Raw genomic sequence first — 18,591 nt, 5'->3', positions numbered from 1 at the left:
GCTCACCGTGCCTGCTAAACCAAGTCCCAAAATGCCACGGCCGCGTGATTTTTGATCCCTTCCAGGGGTGGTGACTCCCCTACTGCCCTGGGCAGCCTCTGCCAGGGCTTCACCACTCTATCAGTAAAGACATTTTCCCAATATCCAATCTAAACCTCCCCTGGTGCAACTTGAGGCCATTTCATCTCATCCCATCCCTTGTTCCTTGGGAGCAGAGCCCACCTACCTCCCCACAACCTCCTTTCCGGGAGCTGCGGAGAGCGATGAGGTCTCCCCTCAGCCTCCTCTTCTCCAGGCTAACCCCTCCCCAGGTCCCTCAGCCACTGCCAGAACCCCTGTTCTCCAGCTCCTTTCCCAGCTCCGTTCCCCTTCTCGGGACGCGCTCCAGCCCATCTTTCTCATACAGAGGGACCCAAAACTGAAGCATCCTTTTCTCTTCTTCCACCAACAGTGATGTTTCTAAAGTGCTTTTCATATACCAGCTAGTGCAGAACGCTTGGTCCTGCAGTGGTTGGTTCATACCTTCCCAAGGCTTGCTTGTGTCCTTTCCTAACATTCCTAACTCCAGGATTTGCTGCTGGTACCTGATGGACTAATCCAGGGTGTCTGGAGGTGCACGGGACACGGTAACGTGCGCACACGGTTTGGTGTTGGGAGCAGAAGGCTGGGTCACCGCTCACCGTTTACCTCCAGGACAAAGTGCGGTTTCTCTGCGATGCACGTGGTGTTTGCTCATCGTTCGCTGCTCCTCTCCCCATCGGTTTTATCAGCGCCTCTGCTCTTTATTCAGATGTCTTCTTTCTGTGGGGGATGAAGACATCGCACAGCTTTCTTGGGTTGATCTTAGAGCTTTGGTAACGCGTCAGTGTGTTAAGTCAGACAAAAAGAACGCGCTGCCAACAACGTCTTCTCGTTTCTGAGTCCCATCCAGCACGGGCAGGGCTGTGGAGGACAGGAAAGGTGACGTACGCTCCCTTCCCGACCCACTGCCTCGTGGGGACGTGGCTCGAGTGTTGCGGGTATCCAACCAATTGCCAACTCGGGCTTCCAGTGTTCTCTTGAGACAGTTCAGAGAGTTTTGAAGCGGTTGAGTTGTGTTTGTTCTCACCGTTTCTCCTGGACGACTACGCTTTATCTGACAAGAATATTTCATAAAATAGTGTTGAGCAGTGGAACAAAATTGGTTGCCCCGAACTTGCGTATAATAACGTTTGCCTTCTCTTTCTGGTGGGCTTTGAGTGTAAAGTGGTGAAGCATTTATCGTGAGACCTCACCTGGAGCCCTGAGTCCAGTTCTGGAGTCCTCAGCACAGGAAGGACGTGGAGCTGTTGGAGCGAGGCCAGAGGAGGCCACAGAGATGATCCGAGGGTTGGAGCATCTCCTGTATGAGGACAGGCTGAGAGAGTTGGGGTTATTCAGCCTGGAGAAGGCTGTGGAGAGACCTTAGGGTGACCTTCCAGTGCTGAAAGGGGCTCCAGGAAAGCTGGGAAGGGGCTCTGGATCAGAGAGTGCAGGGACAGGATGGGGGGGAACTGTTTTCAGCTGCAAGAGGGGAGATTGAGGTGAGATCTTCGGGAGAAATGTTCTCCTGTGAGGGTGGGTTGGCCCTGGCCCAGGTTGCCCAGAGCAGTGGTGGTGCCCCATCCCTGGAGGGGTTCCAGGCCAGGTTGGATGGGGCTTGGAGCCCCTGATCCAGTGGGAGGTGTCCCTGCTCATGGCAGGGGGTGGGACTGGATGGGCTTTGAGATCCCTTCCAACCCAAACCATTCCATGATTCTGTGATGATTCTGACATGTGCAATTGTGTTCTTGGAGTCAAACATTTATATTATCTTTGCAAAAACTTGTCATCCTGCGGCTTTATAACTGCTATCGTAGAGAATGAGACTTACTGCCTTCCTGCCATCCGCTTGACCTCTGTTTTATGGCGTATGATTGTTTGAATAACTATAAACCCATATATAACCGTCGTGATAAGCTGGTGCAGATACTGGAGTTCTCGATGGGGTTGATGCCTCCTGCCTTCACAGGTAGGGGTGGAGGTGCCCGAGGTGAGAGCTGGGATGGCTCAGCCCAGTGTAGCATTGCAAAGTATTACTGCCTAATGCCTTTATCCCAATAAATAGGACAGCAACACCAGGGAGTTGGCCTGAGCGCTTGGGTGTGCCCTGGCAGAGGAACCACATACCAGAGAGGAGTGACCGCATCGGCTTAATCCTACACGCGTCTCTCCTAGACCCTGGGCTGATGCGATTCAGCAAATCATCTGCCTGTGCCAGTTGCTTTGCAGCGTTGCAGAGCAAAAAATCCTCCTCCTGCCTCTGTTACCGACACTTTGGCTTTAGCGTAGCTGCGTGAAAAAGAATTTGCTGCGCGAAAAAGAATTTGCCGCACGCCGAAAGCCAGCTGCTGGGTTCCCTTGCTCTGTGAACGGGGAATTATTCCACTGCGTAGCGGAAAGACGCTGTGAAGGGTTGTTGAACAGAGAGACACGGGGATGCTCCCGTGTCCAGAAGGAGCTCAGCGTGCTTTGTCCTGCGGGTCCTGCCTTCCCGGAGCGTTTGGAAAGCTACACAGTACCTCTAAGCATCCAGTTTGATAATTTATTGTTGCAGTACCTGAAGGGGCTACAAGAAAGGTGGGGAGGGGCTGTTGACAAAGGGTTGTAGAGATAGGATGAGGGGCAGATTTAGGCTAGACAGAAGGAGGAATTTCTTCATGATGAGGGTGGGGAGGCGCTGGAACACGTTGCCCAGAGCAGTGGGGGCTGCCCCATCCCTGGAGGGGTTCCAGACCAGGTTGGATGGGGCTTGGAGCCCCTGATTGTACGGGAGGTGTCCCTGCTCATGGCAAGGAGTTGGAATTGGATGATATTTAAGGTCCCTTCCAACCCAACCCATTCTATGATTCTATGATTTGCTGTCTGTAAACTCTACAAGGTGCGAGGTGCCTATTTCAGGCTCAGTATCTGTGTTTGGCTTTCATTTGTTAACTGCTGGATCTGCGCTTCTTTTCTCAGTACTGCTTTCAACTGAATTACAAAGAACTTTTGCTGCTTCCAGTCCTTTTTGTTCCCCTTTGTTCTCCACGTTCTCTTTGTTTTAAATGCAGAAAACCAATGAGGTGTCTTTTATTTCTCTTGCAGAATTTTCTCTTTCCTGGATGTGGTCACCCTGTGTCGCTGCGCTCAAGTTTCCCGGGTAAGAACCTTCCTCCTTCTTCGTGGATTTTGTCAGTTGGTTGGATTTGGGTGAGAATCCTCTCGCTCCAGCCTTCCCTAGCGTGTCCAACCAGGGGAATTCATACCAGGGAGCTTTGTGCCACTCAACTGTTGTTATTTAACGTTCTGCATTCACGCAGCAATACCAGAAACTTCCAATGGCATCAGTGAAGGGGGACTCAAAGCCTGAATACAGTTTTTCTGGTGGCCCAGGTCGTAAGTTGGTTACAGACAGGAGGGAGCTGATGCTCTGGGAGTCTCCAGTCAAGCTTGGATGAGTCTGAAATGGCATCCTGTGGGTTTTGGTGGAGATATAGGAATTTTGGTTCGTAAAGATGCCCCACAATCATGGAAAGGTTCCTTTCCTACTGGGATATAGTTGAAGCGAGAGAAAAATGAGTGTCGGTTTTGTTTGGGGTTGATTTTTCCCTTCAGTAGCTCATGGTTTTATGGGCTTCAACCCAACCTGGCTTGGATTATTCCCTTGGGAGAATTCCTCCAGCTGCAGGTCTGTTTGTCTGGAGCGACCGGATCCCTTCGGATCCTGCATCCCACAGGTATCTAATGGGATGTGCAGAGGAAGCACAACTGCAACCAGAGTGGGAAGCTGGTTGCACAGGGAGGTGTTGTTCGTGGTGGCACCTGTATGGAACTAATCCGCCTTGGTTCACACTGGGACCATAACTCATTTCATTACTCAACGCACACGAGAGTAAAAAAGCCTGCGCTTAAGCATTTTAATGGCATTAAAAAATAGCCTATGCGATGTATAGGCGTTACAGCCACCATCCCGTATTCTCTGCATAACACGGGTCTTCTGGGGAAAGCTCTTCCAGCTGGAATTCGCTGCTCCAGGAGAAGAATATTGACCAAAATGGGCTGGCAGAGATGCTTGCCGGTGGCAAAGTGTGCTCCCAAATTTACTTGCCCCATTTACACAGAGCACCGGAGAACTTTTTAATCCTTTTGGGCTACAGTGTGTGTTGCAAAGCACTGCGGTGCCCGCACTGAGCTCTCAAAAGGCCGTGTGTGATTTCTCTGCGTGACTCGTTAGGATGCTCTGGGTTCGGACTCGCATCTTCTTTTCCACTGGAGCTATTACTTTTCTCGTGGCGATAAGCAGAGCCGAAAACAAATAGCAGCAGTGAGGTTTAAAATACAGAAAATCAATTGATGCTCACGGCTCTGTCGGCTGCTGTCGGGCTCTGCGTGGCTCGCACAACAGCTGCGTTGTGATGGAGACGTCGCCTAGTGCGTGGGATAGACGGAGAGTCAAAATGTGCCTGCGTGCACGCATCCTTTCCTCACGATGGCCTCGGGGTTATTAGGAGGTCCGGTTGTTAATGTAATTAAAACTTTGACAACCTTTTTGATTCATTAAGGGCAGAATTACTAATTTTGAGTTCCTGGGTCTCATTTGTTGCATGAACCACGCGAGATTGTTGGTTCGTTTGTTTGAAAAGGTTGTTAGAGGTAGCAAGCGCTGTGGCACCTGGGTCTGGCTAGGAGTCGGATGCTTTATCCGGTCAGCCTACAAAGCTTGGAATTCCATCAAGCACCTGCCCACACCAGCTCTGGAGCTGTCTTGAACCCCTTTTTCTGCTGGAGGCGAGGCGGTGTGCAAGATAACAGCCTCACCCACCGCTATGGGACCTCAGCTTCCCATCTGGGCGCTTCCCCTGCCTGGTGCAGGGTCTCCCCTGGGACTCACCCACCTCCTGGTATCCTTCATCCTCTCAAGGCGTTGCTTTAGCTGGTGGTGCTGCAGAGGGGATTAGATTCCAACCAGGATGGTGAAGATGCCCACGTTCCGGCACTGCCTCCTCTCCCGGCCGCAGCATCTCAGCCCACGGGAGCAGAAACGTGGGGCACCGCGGGCTCCCCCGCAGCGTAATCGAGCCCGAGCGAGCGATTCTGGTAACTGCACGGTTTTCCTTATTGGCTCTAATTACCTTTGGCTTTCGCCTCGGAGACAGAACGTTGTTTCTAAAGGAACAAACTGTAACTCGGTCCCCACGGGGTGGGGTTTTTCTTTCATATTAACAACACGTTTACATCTTTTCCCCCCATCAAGGCATGGAATGTGCTGGCCCTGGATGGCAGTAACTGGCAGCGAATTGACCTGTTTGATTTCCAGAGGGATATCGAGGTATAATTAAGTGACATACAAACCCATTTTTTTCATGTTAAAATGTAATTACAGACTAGAATGGATTAATACTCCCAGCGTAACCCTTTTTACCTTCCCTGGAGATAGAAATCATTAATTTCAGTCCTTCTGAGCTTCAGGGAGTCTTTACAAGGCTCAGCAATCCATTCAGCTTTTGAAAATGGACAGAATTATATATCTGTATGGAGAGTTAAAGGCAGTACTGGAAGGAGACTACGTCTTTGTGTGTTCTGAAAACAGAAATAAGGAGAATAGATGTGTTCTTGTGGCAAACTGCTATTTCTGTACTGCAGAATTTAGGCTACTTTCACTTAGAAAAATGTTAACGTAGCACAGATTTAGACCATTAAGACACTGAGTGTCTTGAAATGTGGCCTGGGTCGATGTCTGTCCCTTCCTGTCTGTCTTTGCTATCAAACTCTGAAATATAAGCAAAGATGATTCAAGGGGATGAGGTCACAGAATGCTTTGGGTTGGAAGGGACCTCAAAGACCATCCAGTTCCAACCTCCCACACCTCCCACTGGATCCGGTTGCTCCAAGCTCCATCCAACATGGCCTGGAACCCCTCCAGGGATGGGGCAGCAACCTGTTCCAGGGTCTCCCCACTCACAGCAAAACATTTCTTTCTAAGATCTCATCTCAATCTCCCCTCTTTCAGCTGAAAACCAGGTCAAAATTAGTCCTAAAAGATGCAGCTTTGGAAATGCTGTTCTAAGTCTGTTGGATGCGGCTGCTCAGCACTGAATGCCATTGTCACGCAGTTCTGAAAATTCGAATTGCATTACTCCAGATAAGAAACCAAAAGAAAAAGCCCTTAAGTTTCTTATCACGGTGTTGTATCCTGCTTAAAACACGTTGGAGGGTGACGGGCAGAATGTCATTTTAACTCGTTACAGACAGAGTCGTACGCCAGATGGTCACACCTCATGGGAGACGCGCCTTATCGGTGGAGGAAAGGGTTAAACTCATCTCTTCCTGCCAGCTGAGCCTCTCCTGTGGTAGAGCAGTGACTTCTTCTTGTCCTTGCAGGGTTTGAAGTGGCCTGAGGCTTGTTGAAGGAAGGAGAGAGGGGGATTTTTCTTCTTGATAATAGAGATTTTCTCACTCATAGAACCCCTAGGTTGGAGAAGACCTTTTGAGATCATCCAGTCTAACCACACCTGTCCACTACTAACCGGGATCCCTAAGCATTCCACCTCCCCTGTCTTTTAACCCCCTCCAGGGATGGGGACTCAGCCCGTTCCACTCAACGTGCCCCGTGAAAGTGTTGGCCCCAATTCTTGACTTCCGTAGAGGCAGAACAAAGTGACCGCTGGTGCCTGGGGAGGTGGCAGAGGTGGACAGAGCCGCTCAGCCTCGGGACTGGCGTTGTCTGTGCAGGAGGGAGAGAGGCAGGAGTGCTGGGAACACCAACCAGGTTGTTCTCCTTCCCGAGCGGGTTTCGCCTGCGTTTAATGGCTCTTTGTTCTCACGCACCACTCTATACATCAAACACATGTTCTTGCATATGCATAACCTTCCTCTCTTAAAACAAAAGCCTTAAATATATTAGACCCAACCTAAAAGTCCCAGCTAGGCTTTCGATTCTCCTAAATATTATTTGCTTTAAAGGAGTGTAAATCCATCGGTTGATGGAAATTCCATGCATTATATAAACGTGTTTGAGTCCTCTCATTCAAGCGTATGAATTAACAGGCTTGCTAGAGGAACACGAGGGCTGGTTCAGGTTCTCCAGCCCTTCCACGGGGATGAGCAAGTGGGGGCTGCGGTCCCCCATCAGCCCGAGCCGCCCTCAGCGCGTGCCCGTAGCCCCGAGAGCGAGCGGCCAGATGTCGCGGCGGCTCCCGCAGTGATAGTTAAGCTGCTGTCTCTCTTTTGATTGCGGTATCACGTTGCACGGATCCTGATGCTTGGTGGTGTTTTGGACTGGGAAAAGATTATAAAAGAATATCTTTATCGTTAGAGAGTCTTAAATGCCAACTTGTACTTAAAGAACTGAGAGATCATAGAATAGTTTGGGTTGGAAGGGACCTTAAAGATCATCTGCTTCCAACCTCCCTGCGATGGGTGGGGACACCTCCCACTGGATCACAGATGTTAGACCCAACCTAAAAGTCCCTGCTGGGCTTTTGAGTCTCCTAAATGTTGTTTGCTTTTAAAGGACTGTAAATCCAGCACAGATGTGATCTGGTGGGACGTCCCACTAGTCCCATGGATGTTCTTGTTCTGTGATAAACAACTGCGTAGATAAAAGTGGAGGGGAAGGGTTTTGAGTTTCTGGACGCTGATACCAAGAGTTTCTCAATGGTTTTGCTCCTCATTCACAATGAGGAATGGTTGGGTGAATACTGGTTTGTAGTGGGGTCTTTGGAGGCTTCCACTGATTACAAACTTGAAATTAAACCAGCGTTTTTCTAGATCTTTTAGACACAAATGTTTTATTCGCACAGAATGAGAGATTCAAACTCATCGGCTGGTTCTGCTTCATCTCCGTTTGAATAGAAATTGAAGTTTATCCATTTTGACTGCATTGACTGTACTCCTTGGTAAATCATAGAGTAGTTTGGGTTGGAAGGGACCTTAAGGATCATCCAGTTCTTGCTGCCCATGTTGTAACAATGGCATTTCTCATTCTGTCTGCCCTGGGCAGTCCGTATCGGTGTCCAGAGCTCTGACCCGGAGGAGATTCCTCACTCCTTAGCCTGTGCGGCTTTAGGTAGTGTTCCTTGTCTCTCCATCTTCAGAAGCTGAATTATTCTCCCTCTCCCCATTGTAGATTATTTTTGTATAGTTTTGTTTTCTTAACACAGTTCTACTCAGAATAACAAACTGTTGTTAATCTGCAAAGTTTGGAATTCAGCTTTTTGAATGATGAGGTGACTTTGGGATTGTAATAAAATCCTTTCCGTCTCCGGCAGGGCCGCGTCGTTGAGAATATTTCCAAACGATGTGGGGGTTTCTTGCGGAAGTTAAGCCTGCGTGGCTGCCTGGGCGTGGGAGACAACGCGTTAAGGTAGTGGTACGGCGTCTTGCTGCTCTTAAAATGTGCTGTAAAGAATGATTCTGTTTCTACAGCCACAGGGGATCGGTGTCATTTATGACCATAGAGTCATAGAATGGGTTGGGTTGGAAGGCACCTCAAAGCCCAGCCAGTTCCAACCTCCAGCCATGGGCAGGGACACCTCCCACTGGATTAGGAGCTCCGAGCCCCATCCAACCTGGCCTGGAACCCCTCCAGGGATGGGGCACCACCACTGCTCTGGGCAATCTGTTCCAGGGCCCCCCCACCCTCACAGGAAAGCATTTCTCCCTAAGATCTCACCTCAATCTCCCCTCTATCAGCTGAAAACCATTCCCTCTCATCCTATCCCTGACCAAGAGCCCCTCCCCAGCTTTCCTGGAGCCCCTTTCCGTCCTGGAAGCTGCTCTAAGGTCTCCCCACAGCCTTCTCTTCTCCAGGCTGAACAACCCCAACTCTCAGCCTGTCCTCATCCAGGAGGTGCTCCAACCCTCGGATCATCTCCAGAGCCCCTCTCCAGCTTTCCTGTAGACCCCAGGAAATAAGCCTTCTTGATTTATCTTTTTTTAACTTCATGCAGTACCCATTTTTCTCAATTCCCATTAAAATAATGCCACGATAGCGGAGGCGCTATCGGCACTGAATTATAAGCTTTGCCTTTAGGCTGGGAAATCCCAAGGCAAGACGCGGGGCAATGTGAAATATTTCTTCTCTTTATTTACTTATTCTGTTTGAGACTATTTTGTTAAATGGTATCCGATGTATTCTGGTTAAAACAAAGGCTGGGAAGCACCTGGGAGTCGGTTGCCTGAAAAATACTGTGTTTTCCCTTTCCTTTAATAAAGGACGTTTGCGCAAAACTGCAGAAACATTGAAGTATTGAGCCTCAATGGCTGTACCAAGATCACAGACGCGTGAGTCAAGTTCTTTTCTCTCTTGGCCCCATCATCCCCATTTCTGTGTCCACCAGTTTATAGTCTCTGTTAGATTTTTTTTTTAAGGGAATCATAGAATCGCTTGGTTGGAAAAGATCTTTGAGGTCATCAAGTCCAAACATCCCTGTCCACTACTAAACCATCCATGAGCACCTCACCTCCCCATCTTCTAAACCTCTTCAGGGATGGGGACTCCGCCACCTCCCTGGGAAGCCTCTGCCAGGGCTGGAGAACCCTTTCGGTGCAGAAATTTTGCGCGTGGTAGATGATGTTATGCGTCTCATAGGAAACGTGTATGACTTTGACTAAATCTGCTGCCTGAGTGTCTTTGTCTGCTCTCTTCCAGGACGTGTACCAGCCTCAGTAAGTTCTGCTCGAAGCTCAGGCACCTCGATTTGGCTTCCTGCACTTCCATAACCAACCTGTCCCTCAAAGCGCTCAGGTAGGAGTCATCAAAATCAGCTTTTTGTGTCCTGAGAGTCACCTTCTGCGCTATAATTGTGCCCTCATATAGCGATAGTTTGCAGAGCCGGGAGGCGAACGCTGACGTGTGACTATTTGTCTTTTTAAACGACTTAAGAGACGTATAACTGCTTAAATCTGCTAAACAGAATTGCCAAGTAATCTAGAAAAGGAAAGGACGGACAGACATTGGTTGGGACAGAGGAAAGGAGACAAAACAATAGGTGACAATAGAGGCCAAGCTGTTAAAAAAAAAAATAAGTCGATTCAAGTGTTGTACCAGTGGAATAAAAATACAGGAAAGCTGTATTGGAAAAAAAACCTGGAGGGAGAATCTGGACACCAGAAGAAAACACAGATTTGAAAGATCAAACGAATGATTAAATTAGGTTTGTAGGTACGTTGAAATACTTTGAGCCTGGCTTTTCCTTCCCTTGAGGTCTTCATCCTCCTCTCTGTTTTCACACGGTCAGCTCTGTGCTGCAGCTCTCAAGTAGGGGATAGCGTTATCCGTCTCTTCCTAATTACAAATTACACTGGCGTGTTACTCCCGCTGGCAGCTGTTTGCAAATGCAAATTTCCACCTGGAAAGTCGAAGCAGACGGGCAGAAACCAACCCTGGTTCTGGTTTTCAGTGAAGGCGGTTTGGTTGTGTTTGGATCTGGAAAGCCTGTAGTGTCTGTCCTTGTATGGGAGGTGGCAGGTGTCCAAAGGGGATGAATCCGTGGTCTTTTATCCCATTCATATCCTGCTGTAGAGCTCCAGGTTCTGCCTCTGGAGAGCTCTTCGCACCCGGAGATGATGTTTGACGACAGTGTTGCCGTGGGGGTGTGAGCTGTGGGTATATATCCATGGCATTCCAGGAATGGGAATTCCCTAGGTTCTGGCTTGAAGCAGGATTTCTTTCCAAAACAAACTGAGTTTCCACACACTTTTCCTTTCATCCCCAAAAGTGAGGGCTGCCCACTGCTGGAACAGCTGAACATCTCCTGGTGTGACCAAGTGACCAAGGATGGCATCCAGGCTCTGGTGAGAGGTTGCAGTGGACTCAAAGCCCTATTCCTGAAAGGCTGCACACAGGTACGGCTCCGCGGAGAGGACACGTGTCGAGTAATCACAGCTGGCTCATTTCTGCTCTAGCTGAATGTGTGGGGATGAAGTAGAATCCACCTCTTGTCATGAGTAGGGACACCTTCCACTGGATCCGGTTGCTCCAAGCCCCATCCAACCTTGAGCACCTCCAGGGTTGGGGCAGCCACCACTGCTCTGGGTTTCCTCTTCCTCTGTATTATGGATTTTTCTATTTCCAGAAACGTTCCGTTACGGCAATTACTCAAATCTGCCTGTTGGAAATTAACTGCTTTTATTGGAGCTCTTTAATAGCTTTGAGCTCAGCGTGAGTAGTGGGGACAGTGAACAAATTGCCTGTCTAGTTGGAGAATGATAATTCTTTTTCCTGTCGGGAACACATTGAGCAAACTGTTTTAAAGAGGAGATCGCTTTGTTATTCGTGGTCAGGCGCTTCCGTTTGTGAGCGCTCAGGAAATTTTGGAAAGCACGATGGTGCTTTCATCTGTGCTGGTGATAGAACCTCCTCTACGTGGTCTTCTAGTAGAGCATCACTGTGTGTGACTCCATTGAAAGACATCTCTGCTGTAGTACCATTCCCTCGGGTATCTCATGTGTCTCTGGAGCTCTAACAGTATGGTTTGGAGAGACTGTGCTGCTTATACTTTGGAATATTTAATGGTGCTTTCACTCTTACAGCAGAAAGGGTTTTCTTGTCCTCTTGTTATACTTTTTGTTATTTAAACCAGCTTCCTTTAGTGGTTTTTTTTACTGTCTTACGCGGTGAATCGGTGAAAAGTTGAATGTGTTAAATATTTCCTGTATTACAGCTTCTATCAGCCTTGAGCACTACTCTTGTAAAGAGCAAGAGCTCCTCACAAAGCCTTTCCACAAAGAACGGGGGAACTAATTCATTTTTTTTAACCGAATTAGGGTGGAGTCTTTTAAATCCTAGAATCATCGGATGGTTTGGGTTGGAAGGGGCCTTAAAGCCCATCCAGTTGCAACCCCTGCTGTGGGCAGGGACACCTCCCACTGGATCCGGTTGCTCCAAGCCCCATCCAACCTGGCCTTGAAGCCCTCCAGGGATGGGGCAGCCACCACTGCTCTGGGAAACCTCTTCCAGTGCCTCATCATTCTCATAGTGAAGAAATTCTTCCTTATGCCCAGTCTAAATCTGCCCCTCTCCAGTTTATTCCCATTGCCCCTCGTCCTGTCCCCACAAACCTTTGTGAAGAGCCCCTCCTCAGCTTTCTTACCCCTTCAGGCACTGGAAGGTCTCAATAAGGTCTCCCCGCAGCCTTCTCTTCTCCACGCTGAACAACCCCAACTCTCTCAGCCCGTCCTCGTCTATGGGAGGTGCTCCATCCCTCGGATCATCTTTGCAGACAGATGGGATAGAAAGGCACAAACGCGTATCAGAATCTTGTCCTCGGAGAGTAAAACTGACCCTGTGGGAGTCAAAACCTGTGACCCAGAGACTCCTGAGAGCTTAAGAACATCAAGGTGGACCTGGCAAATGACCTGTGAGGTCCTTGTACCCCACCGCTGAAAGCACTGATTTGGTTTGGATTTGGCTTTTTCTTGGCCATAGAGATTCCTTGCGTTTGAATCAATAAGGACTGGGTTTATCTACTCTTGATCTCCACAACTATATATTCTTCTTTTGGAAAAACGATCTTTCTCTCCTGTGTTCGGACCCAGAAGGTCTCAAAAGGTTGTTACGACGAGCAAAGCAATAAAGCGCTGGGTTTGTGCAGCAATACCCTTGTGGCGCAGAAAGCCCAGCTGCAGGGCTGGAGTCAGGACTCCTAAATTTATACGACTGCTGGGTTTTTAGTACGTGAGATGGGTGTACATGGCTGTAAAATGACTTGATTAAAGATACAACAAGCTCAGCCTATTTTGAGAATCCAGGTCATAGGAACAGCTTGAGTTTCTAGTAATTTATGGAGTCGTGAGTAATATCGGTGGCGATACATCCCTGTTATCAATTACTTGCCATCTGTTCTTAAAGCTATAAGAATAGGAGGGTTTTTTGATCATCGGAAAACAACCTGGGTACGTTTGTGCTCCTTACATTGAAATCAAACTCTTCTTTTTGAGTTCCAATATTGCAATATCGAATCACAGAATGCTTTAGGTTGGAAGGGGCTTTTAGTGCCCATCCAGACAAACCCTTTTACAGCCGCAGGGACATCTTTTTAACACCATCCGGTTGCTCAGAACCTCCATCCAATCTGACCTGGAATGTTTGTAGAGATGGAACCGCCACTACTGCCTTGGGCAACTTCATTGTACAGAATGAATTTCTTCCTTATATCCACTCTAAATCCACCCTCCCTTAGTTGAGAACCATTCCCCCTTGTCCCATCACAACAGGTCTTGCTAAAAAGTCTGTCCCCAGCTTTCCTGTAGCCCCTTTCAGGTCATTCAAAGGTCTCCCTGGGGTCTTCTCCTCTCCAGGCTGAACAACCCCAACTCTCTCAGCCTGTTCTCTTCAGAATATAAAGATTGGTTTATTTGTGGGCCCTCACCAGTGAAACATTTCCTTAATTCCTGCAAATACTTTCTGATTTCACTGCTTGCTGTGTTAATTAGACGTGTTTGATCAGACCAGCTTTTCTTTAAATCAGTAACTTGATGTCGTGGGTCTTTGAACTCCTGAGATGGTAAAATACGCACAGTTATTGCTGTGTATTTTCCCCTCCTCCCCAAAGGTACCCAAACCACAGCTGCTTTATAGTTGTCAAAGCTTTATTTTGAACATTTCTTCAGGTATTAACAAGTTGTTTCCGTCTCTCAATCTTTTCTTTCCAGCTTGAGGACGAAGCTCTGAAATACATCGGTGCCCATTGTCCCGAACTGGTGACTTTAAACCTTCAAACATGCTTAGTAAGTAAAACTGCCCGTGATTTCCCAACTCATCATTGTATGTTTAGAGGCCATCTCTAAGCAGAACCATGCAGAACGTACTCCATCCCAGAACCATCCTCCTCCGTGCAGACGGGACAATTGTAAATCGATGAGATTTTTAAAACTAGTTGATGAAAAACAGCTTTTTTTTCTCTTTTTGGTAGCTGGTAGCATCCAGTAATGTTGAATAAGCCCTCGAAACAGCGTCACAGCATTCAGTTTGTCAGAGTTGTTTGTCTCTCTGCCCACGGGGCTTCTAAACTCATTTGCAGAACTAGCTGGAAAAATTCTTTCCATCGGGTTGGAGTGTTTGTGTGCTGATCCAGCCCGGCGGCTCCTCTCATCTCTTTATAACATTGAACCAAGAAACGCAGTTTCTCTGCGCAGAAGGGCCCTAAACCAGTTCTTCTGCAGCGCCAAATGTGTATATTTATGCCAACAAATAAATTGGAATGGGTTCTCCGTGCGTACCGCCGTGCAGCGAGCGACTGGGCAGCCTCTTCCTTTTCCAGGGAAGCAGGCAAAGCCTGTGGGCGCTGCGGAGTTGTCCTCTCCCGGTTAAAGAGCAACTTTACCAGTTACCAGACTGGGTAGAAGGTGGTGCCTGTCTGTCTGGAAGCGGGAACGAGCTCCAGGCCTGTGTCTGCATCTTGGGAAGAGGCAAACAAGCGGAAGGGAGAAGAAAACGAATCAGATTTTTGATTGCCTTCACGGAAAACACCAAGTTCTGCTCGGTTTTTGTTTCATCTCATGCCAACACTAGGGCTCCCCAGCCCACGGGCTGCCTGTAGTCTAAAAGAAGCAGTGCCAGGCCTTAGGTTGGTGCTTTTTCTGTGGGAATTGAGCCTGGCTGCCTCTAAAAATTCACAATCTAAGAACTGAGTGAGGTTTAACCTGGTCCTCCAGCCTCTGCCACCCATTGTCCCTTTCTCCCTCATCCCACTGCCTGCGTGGCTCTTGATTCCGTGCGGCTCCTTGGCACAGCCCGGCTGTATCCCAGCCCTTGGTGCTCTTGCTCCTTTGGGGAAACATCTGGAGCAGCTTTGTGCACTGCTGCCATCCCAGACTTGCGAGCAGGTGGGGCTGGATGGGACCCTGTGTCCTGGGGATGCGGATGATGGAGCTGCCACGGAGTGAATTTAAAGTGCTTTGGGCTCTAAGCCTGTTTCGCATGGTTCAGGATTTGGTCCTAAACTACTGAAGTGTCTTTTTCAAAGGCTGTTTATGGAAACAACCTACTGCTTATTTTGTGGGTCCCTGGCCATTAGGTGCTTTCCCAGCTTGAGTTTCAGCCAAGAAAGTCTGGACAAGCAGAGGTTACAAAGGGAGGCAGGAGACCGAGCCCGGACCTGCTGCTGCTGCTGCGCTTTCCCTCATCGTTCGTGTGACCCACGCTCAGAAACATTTCTGTGCATGCAAAATAACTTTATGAATGTTTACGAGTCACTTATCCTGCGTTGGCTACCCCAGCAAAATATTTGAATGGGTTTAGGGGCTGCAAGAAGCATGACTTGCCCTGAGTTGAGTGCCTGGTTGGAAGTCTGAGAAGGAAAACGTGCAGTGCCTTGCACCTCCACCTACGTCGTTATGGCTTGTGATGTTGTTATTGTTTTTCTTGTAGCAAATAACAGATGATGGTCTCATTACAATATGCAGAGGATGCCACAAGTTGCAATCCTTGTGTGCTTCAGGCTGCTGCAACATCACAGATGCCATCCTGAACGCTCTGGGACAGAACTGCCCGAGGCTCAGGTAAGCGTTGGCTGCGGTTACCGGAGCTCCAGTGACCCATTGCCTGTTGAGCAAACGATCTCGCTGACCTGGTCTTGCAATATTTGAGCTCGTTTACGCTCTGAAGCTCTCTCTGAAAGCGCCCTGAGCCTTTTCCTGAGCTTTCTGGTGATCGGAGCCCTTCCTAAACTTCTGATTTCTAAACTTGTGTGAGGGAAACCGTGGTAAGAGAGCTCCGTGCCGTGGCGCCGAGCTGCCAGTCATCTCGCTTAGCAGCAGCCTCCTCTTACACCATTGTGTTCTCCTTTTGTTCCTTTATGAAGAAACTGTTGGGATTACGTTACTGTGGTATTGAGAGCCGAGAACACATTTAAACAGCCTTGTTTCCTCTTGACGTGGGTTATTAACGGGGCTTTCCTGCTGGTTTTGTAGCGGATGAGATTTGTGCTTTCCTTCTGCTTGAAAAGAGGGGGTTTCCAGCGACATCTCCGCAGGTGCCTGCTCTTTTGGGGTTTTTTTTAAGAGGTTTTTATTATTTAGGGCAAATTTCTTCGTCAAGGTTTCACTGTAGTTCAGGAATCGGCCGGGTGAAGAATGCAGAGATGGTTTTATGATCGGACAGCTGTAAGAGCTGAGTGGCCTGGATTAAGTGGCGTAAAATATGTCTTCTAAGGGGGGAAAAAAGGAACACAACTGTTTGTTTAAATGAGCTTATTAACAGGAATTATGGATACAAGTGTATAGAAATCAGTTTTGAAAGAGGAAGGTGAAACGTGGTTTCAGTTCCACACCATTTCTGTGCAGCTGCAGCTTTGCAGCCTTACGCTCCCCGCGGTAAAATGCGTGATGCGCTTTGGGAGAGTTGCCTTTCTTTTTATATAAAGGTAGATAAATACATTAATGCTGTGAAAGAAACCTCTGTAGAGCTGTGGGAACAACCTGCCAGAGTCTATCTGTCATGGAAGCGAGCAGATTGCCTCTTAGAAGACTTCAAATTCTTCTATCATGGCATTAAATATCGATTCCCTTGTTCTTCCCTGCCAGGCTGTGCTGTTTGTACACCCTTTTTCTGTACTGGGGGGCTGAAATCAGAGGAGATCACACGGGGAGGTTGTGGAGTATCAAGCAGGGAAGGTTTTTAAGAGCACCCGAGCCCATCACTTGTCAGATTAGACCTCCCTGCCTCGTAGCCGGGCACGGACCGGGCAACCCTTGGAGTTCCCTTTTAGCTTTACGTCTTTTCTTCATCCCCTGTGACCTACGCTGAGGTGCAGAGGGTGGATGCTCTGTGCAAATTATCCTATCGGAGAGCACAGCCTAAACCGGATCAAACTCTTTTTCTGGGTTACTGTAAGCTTTTAATGAAAGCAAACTGACTCCACCGTGGTTCTTGTCAATTCTTTTTGTGCAGGATATTAGAAGTTGCGAGGTGTTCTCAACTAACAGACGTGGGCTTTACCACTCTAGCAAGGGTAAGTGCTCCTCATCAAGTACCCGTGCTTTCTTTTCATGATCCATAGGAAAAAAACTATCCTTTTGCTCTTGAATGGGTATTTTTCATAGAACCATTAAGGCTGGAAAAGACCTCTAAGCTCATTCTTTTATTATACGTGGTTGTGTCTGTAAAGAAGCAGCAAACTTTCAGTCGTGATGTTTCATGGAGGAAAACCCTTCCGTTTTTTTTAAAAGGACTGCATTTATTGTAGTCGTGTTTGATATTTGCTACCTGAACTTTGCGCTTAATTTGTGTGTTCGATCTTTTATTTGCTCCTAGAACTGCCACGAGCTTGAGAAAATGGACCTGGAAGAGTGCGTCCAGGTAGGAGATGCCACCTCTGGCCATTACTGCTTCTAGCACGGTCACAGCGATGTGGAAAAGCAGATTGGCTCTAGATCAGAGCTTGATTCAGAACGCTGAGCAAGGAGAGCGGGTAGATTTGGATAAGAAAATACAGGTTTTGTAGTTTGTCGGTATTTTCTAGTAATGAATCCTACTGTAAATAATAAAAGAAGTCCTTAATAGTAATAGAGGTGCGATTTGCGACCCCTGACATAAGATCAGGTCCCAGATCTTTTCTCGAGGGCCGGGGATGGGTTGTGCTGCAGATTCGGCAGAAGGAGCGGAAGTGACCTCTGCTTTGAAGAAACAGAGACCGATGGTTTGAACAGCAGTGATTTTGTAGAGGACGTGGCAGCAACTTCAAACTGGGGTGCTGCCCTTAGCCGGATCCAGTGGGAGGTGTCCCTGCCCATGCCAGGCACCTGGAACTGATCTTTAAGGTCCCTTCCAAACTATTTGGTGATTCTGTGGTTCCTCGGAGGCAGTGGATGGCACGCGGTGAGTCTGTTAGCGGTGACTCTCAATGCCGCTGTACTGCAGCTCTCTGAGGGTTTTAAGGAGCTCTTTTGTGCCATAAGCTGATAACCCTTCCAAGGTGGCATTTATAGGGCAAAATAGTTGAATCTTCTCAAGATCCCATGGGAAAGCTCTAAGCCGAAGGACAGACTTGAAATGGATTCAGGTAAAGGCGGTGGAGATAGTGGGGTTTTTCCTTCCTGCCATGAGAGCGGCGTGACCCTGGTGTTCTGTACTTCCTGATGTTTACAGGGCAGAATTCAGGAGCTCATAAGAGGAAATGACAATAGTCCAGAGAGGAAGAGATTTAAAGTTAACCCAATAAAGGAAGACGAAAAATTAGGCTGTGTCCTTGGGCTGACTGCACTGAACAAAGGCAGCCCAGCGAGTTCCCTGCTGAATGCTTTTAGATTATAAAAAACCATTGCGTGGAGCCTATTTCTTCTGGAAGAATAAAGAGGAACAATTCAGCAATCCTCAAGCTGTTGGAAGGGGATTTGAACATCCCTTGTACTTTAGGAGGCATTGTGATGCGGAAGAGTTCTGCGCTTTCTGCTCTTCACTGTGAGCTTATTTCATGAACGCTACTTAAGGAAGGTCAAAAACCAGCAGGACCTGTGCTTACCAGTCCTTTAAGGGCCTTTCTGTAAGGAAGTGGAGGAACCTGCGAGTCCAAAATGTGGTCACTCAGGAGATGAGTTCCTGACTGGAAC

The 18,591-nt window shown here is 48.2% G+C and overlaps 1 protein-coding gene across 5 annotated transcripts in view; it reads left to right on the top strand.

The window, feature by feature from the left end:
• Positions 1–18,591, top strand: part of FBXL20 (F-box and leucine rich repeat protein 20) — a 45,187-nt gene that overhangs the window by 21,845 nt on the left and 4,751 nt on the right. For all 5 annotated transcript variants that reach the window (XM_054088223.1, XM_054088222.1, XM_054088224.1 and 2 more), the window contains exons 3-12: positions 3,145–3,199; positions 5,294–5,368; positions 8,310–8,404; positions 9,256–9,324; positions 9,692–9,787; positions 10,761–10,887; positions 13,696–13,770; positions 15,413–15,543; positions 16,934–16,994; positions 17,297–17,341. In XM_054088223.1, the coding sequence (XP_053944198.1) occupies positions 3,145–3,199; positions 5,294–5,368; positions 8,310–8,404; positions 9,256–9,324; positions 9,692–9,787; positions 10,761–10,887; positions 13,696–13,770; positions 15,413–15,543; positions 16,934–16,994; positions 17,297–17,341 (829 nt within the window). The remainder of the gene's footprint in view (positions 1–3,144; positions 3,200–5,293; positions 5,369–8,309; positions 8,405–9,255; positions 9,325–9,691; positions 9,788–10,760; positions 10,888–13,695; positions 13,771–15,412; positions 15,544–16,933; positions 16,995–17,296; positions 17,342–18,591) is intronic.

This window comes from Cuculus canorus, chromosome 25 (assembly GCF_017976375.1).
Source record: "Cuculus canorus isolate bCucCan1 chromosome 25, bCucCan1.pri, whole genome shotgun sequence".
Lineage (NCBI taxonomy): Eukaryota > Metazoa > Chordata > Aves > Cuculiformes > Cuculidae > Cuculus > Cuculus canorus.
This window is presented reverse-complemented; position numbering and strand designations above follow the sequence as displayed.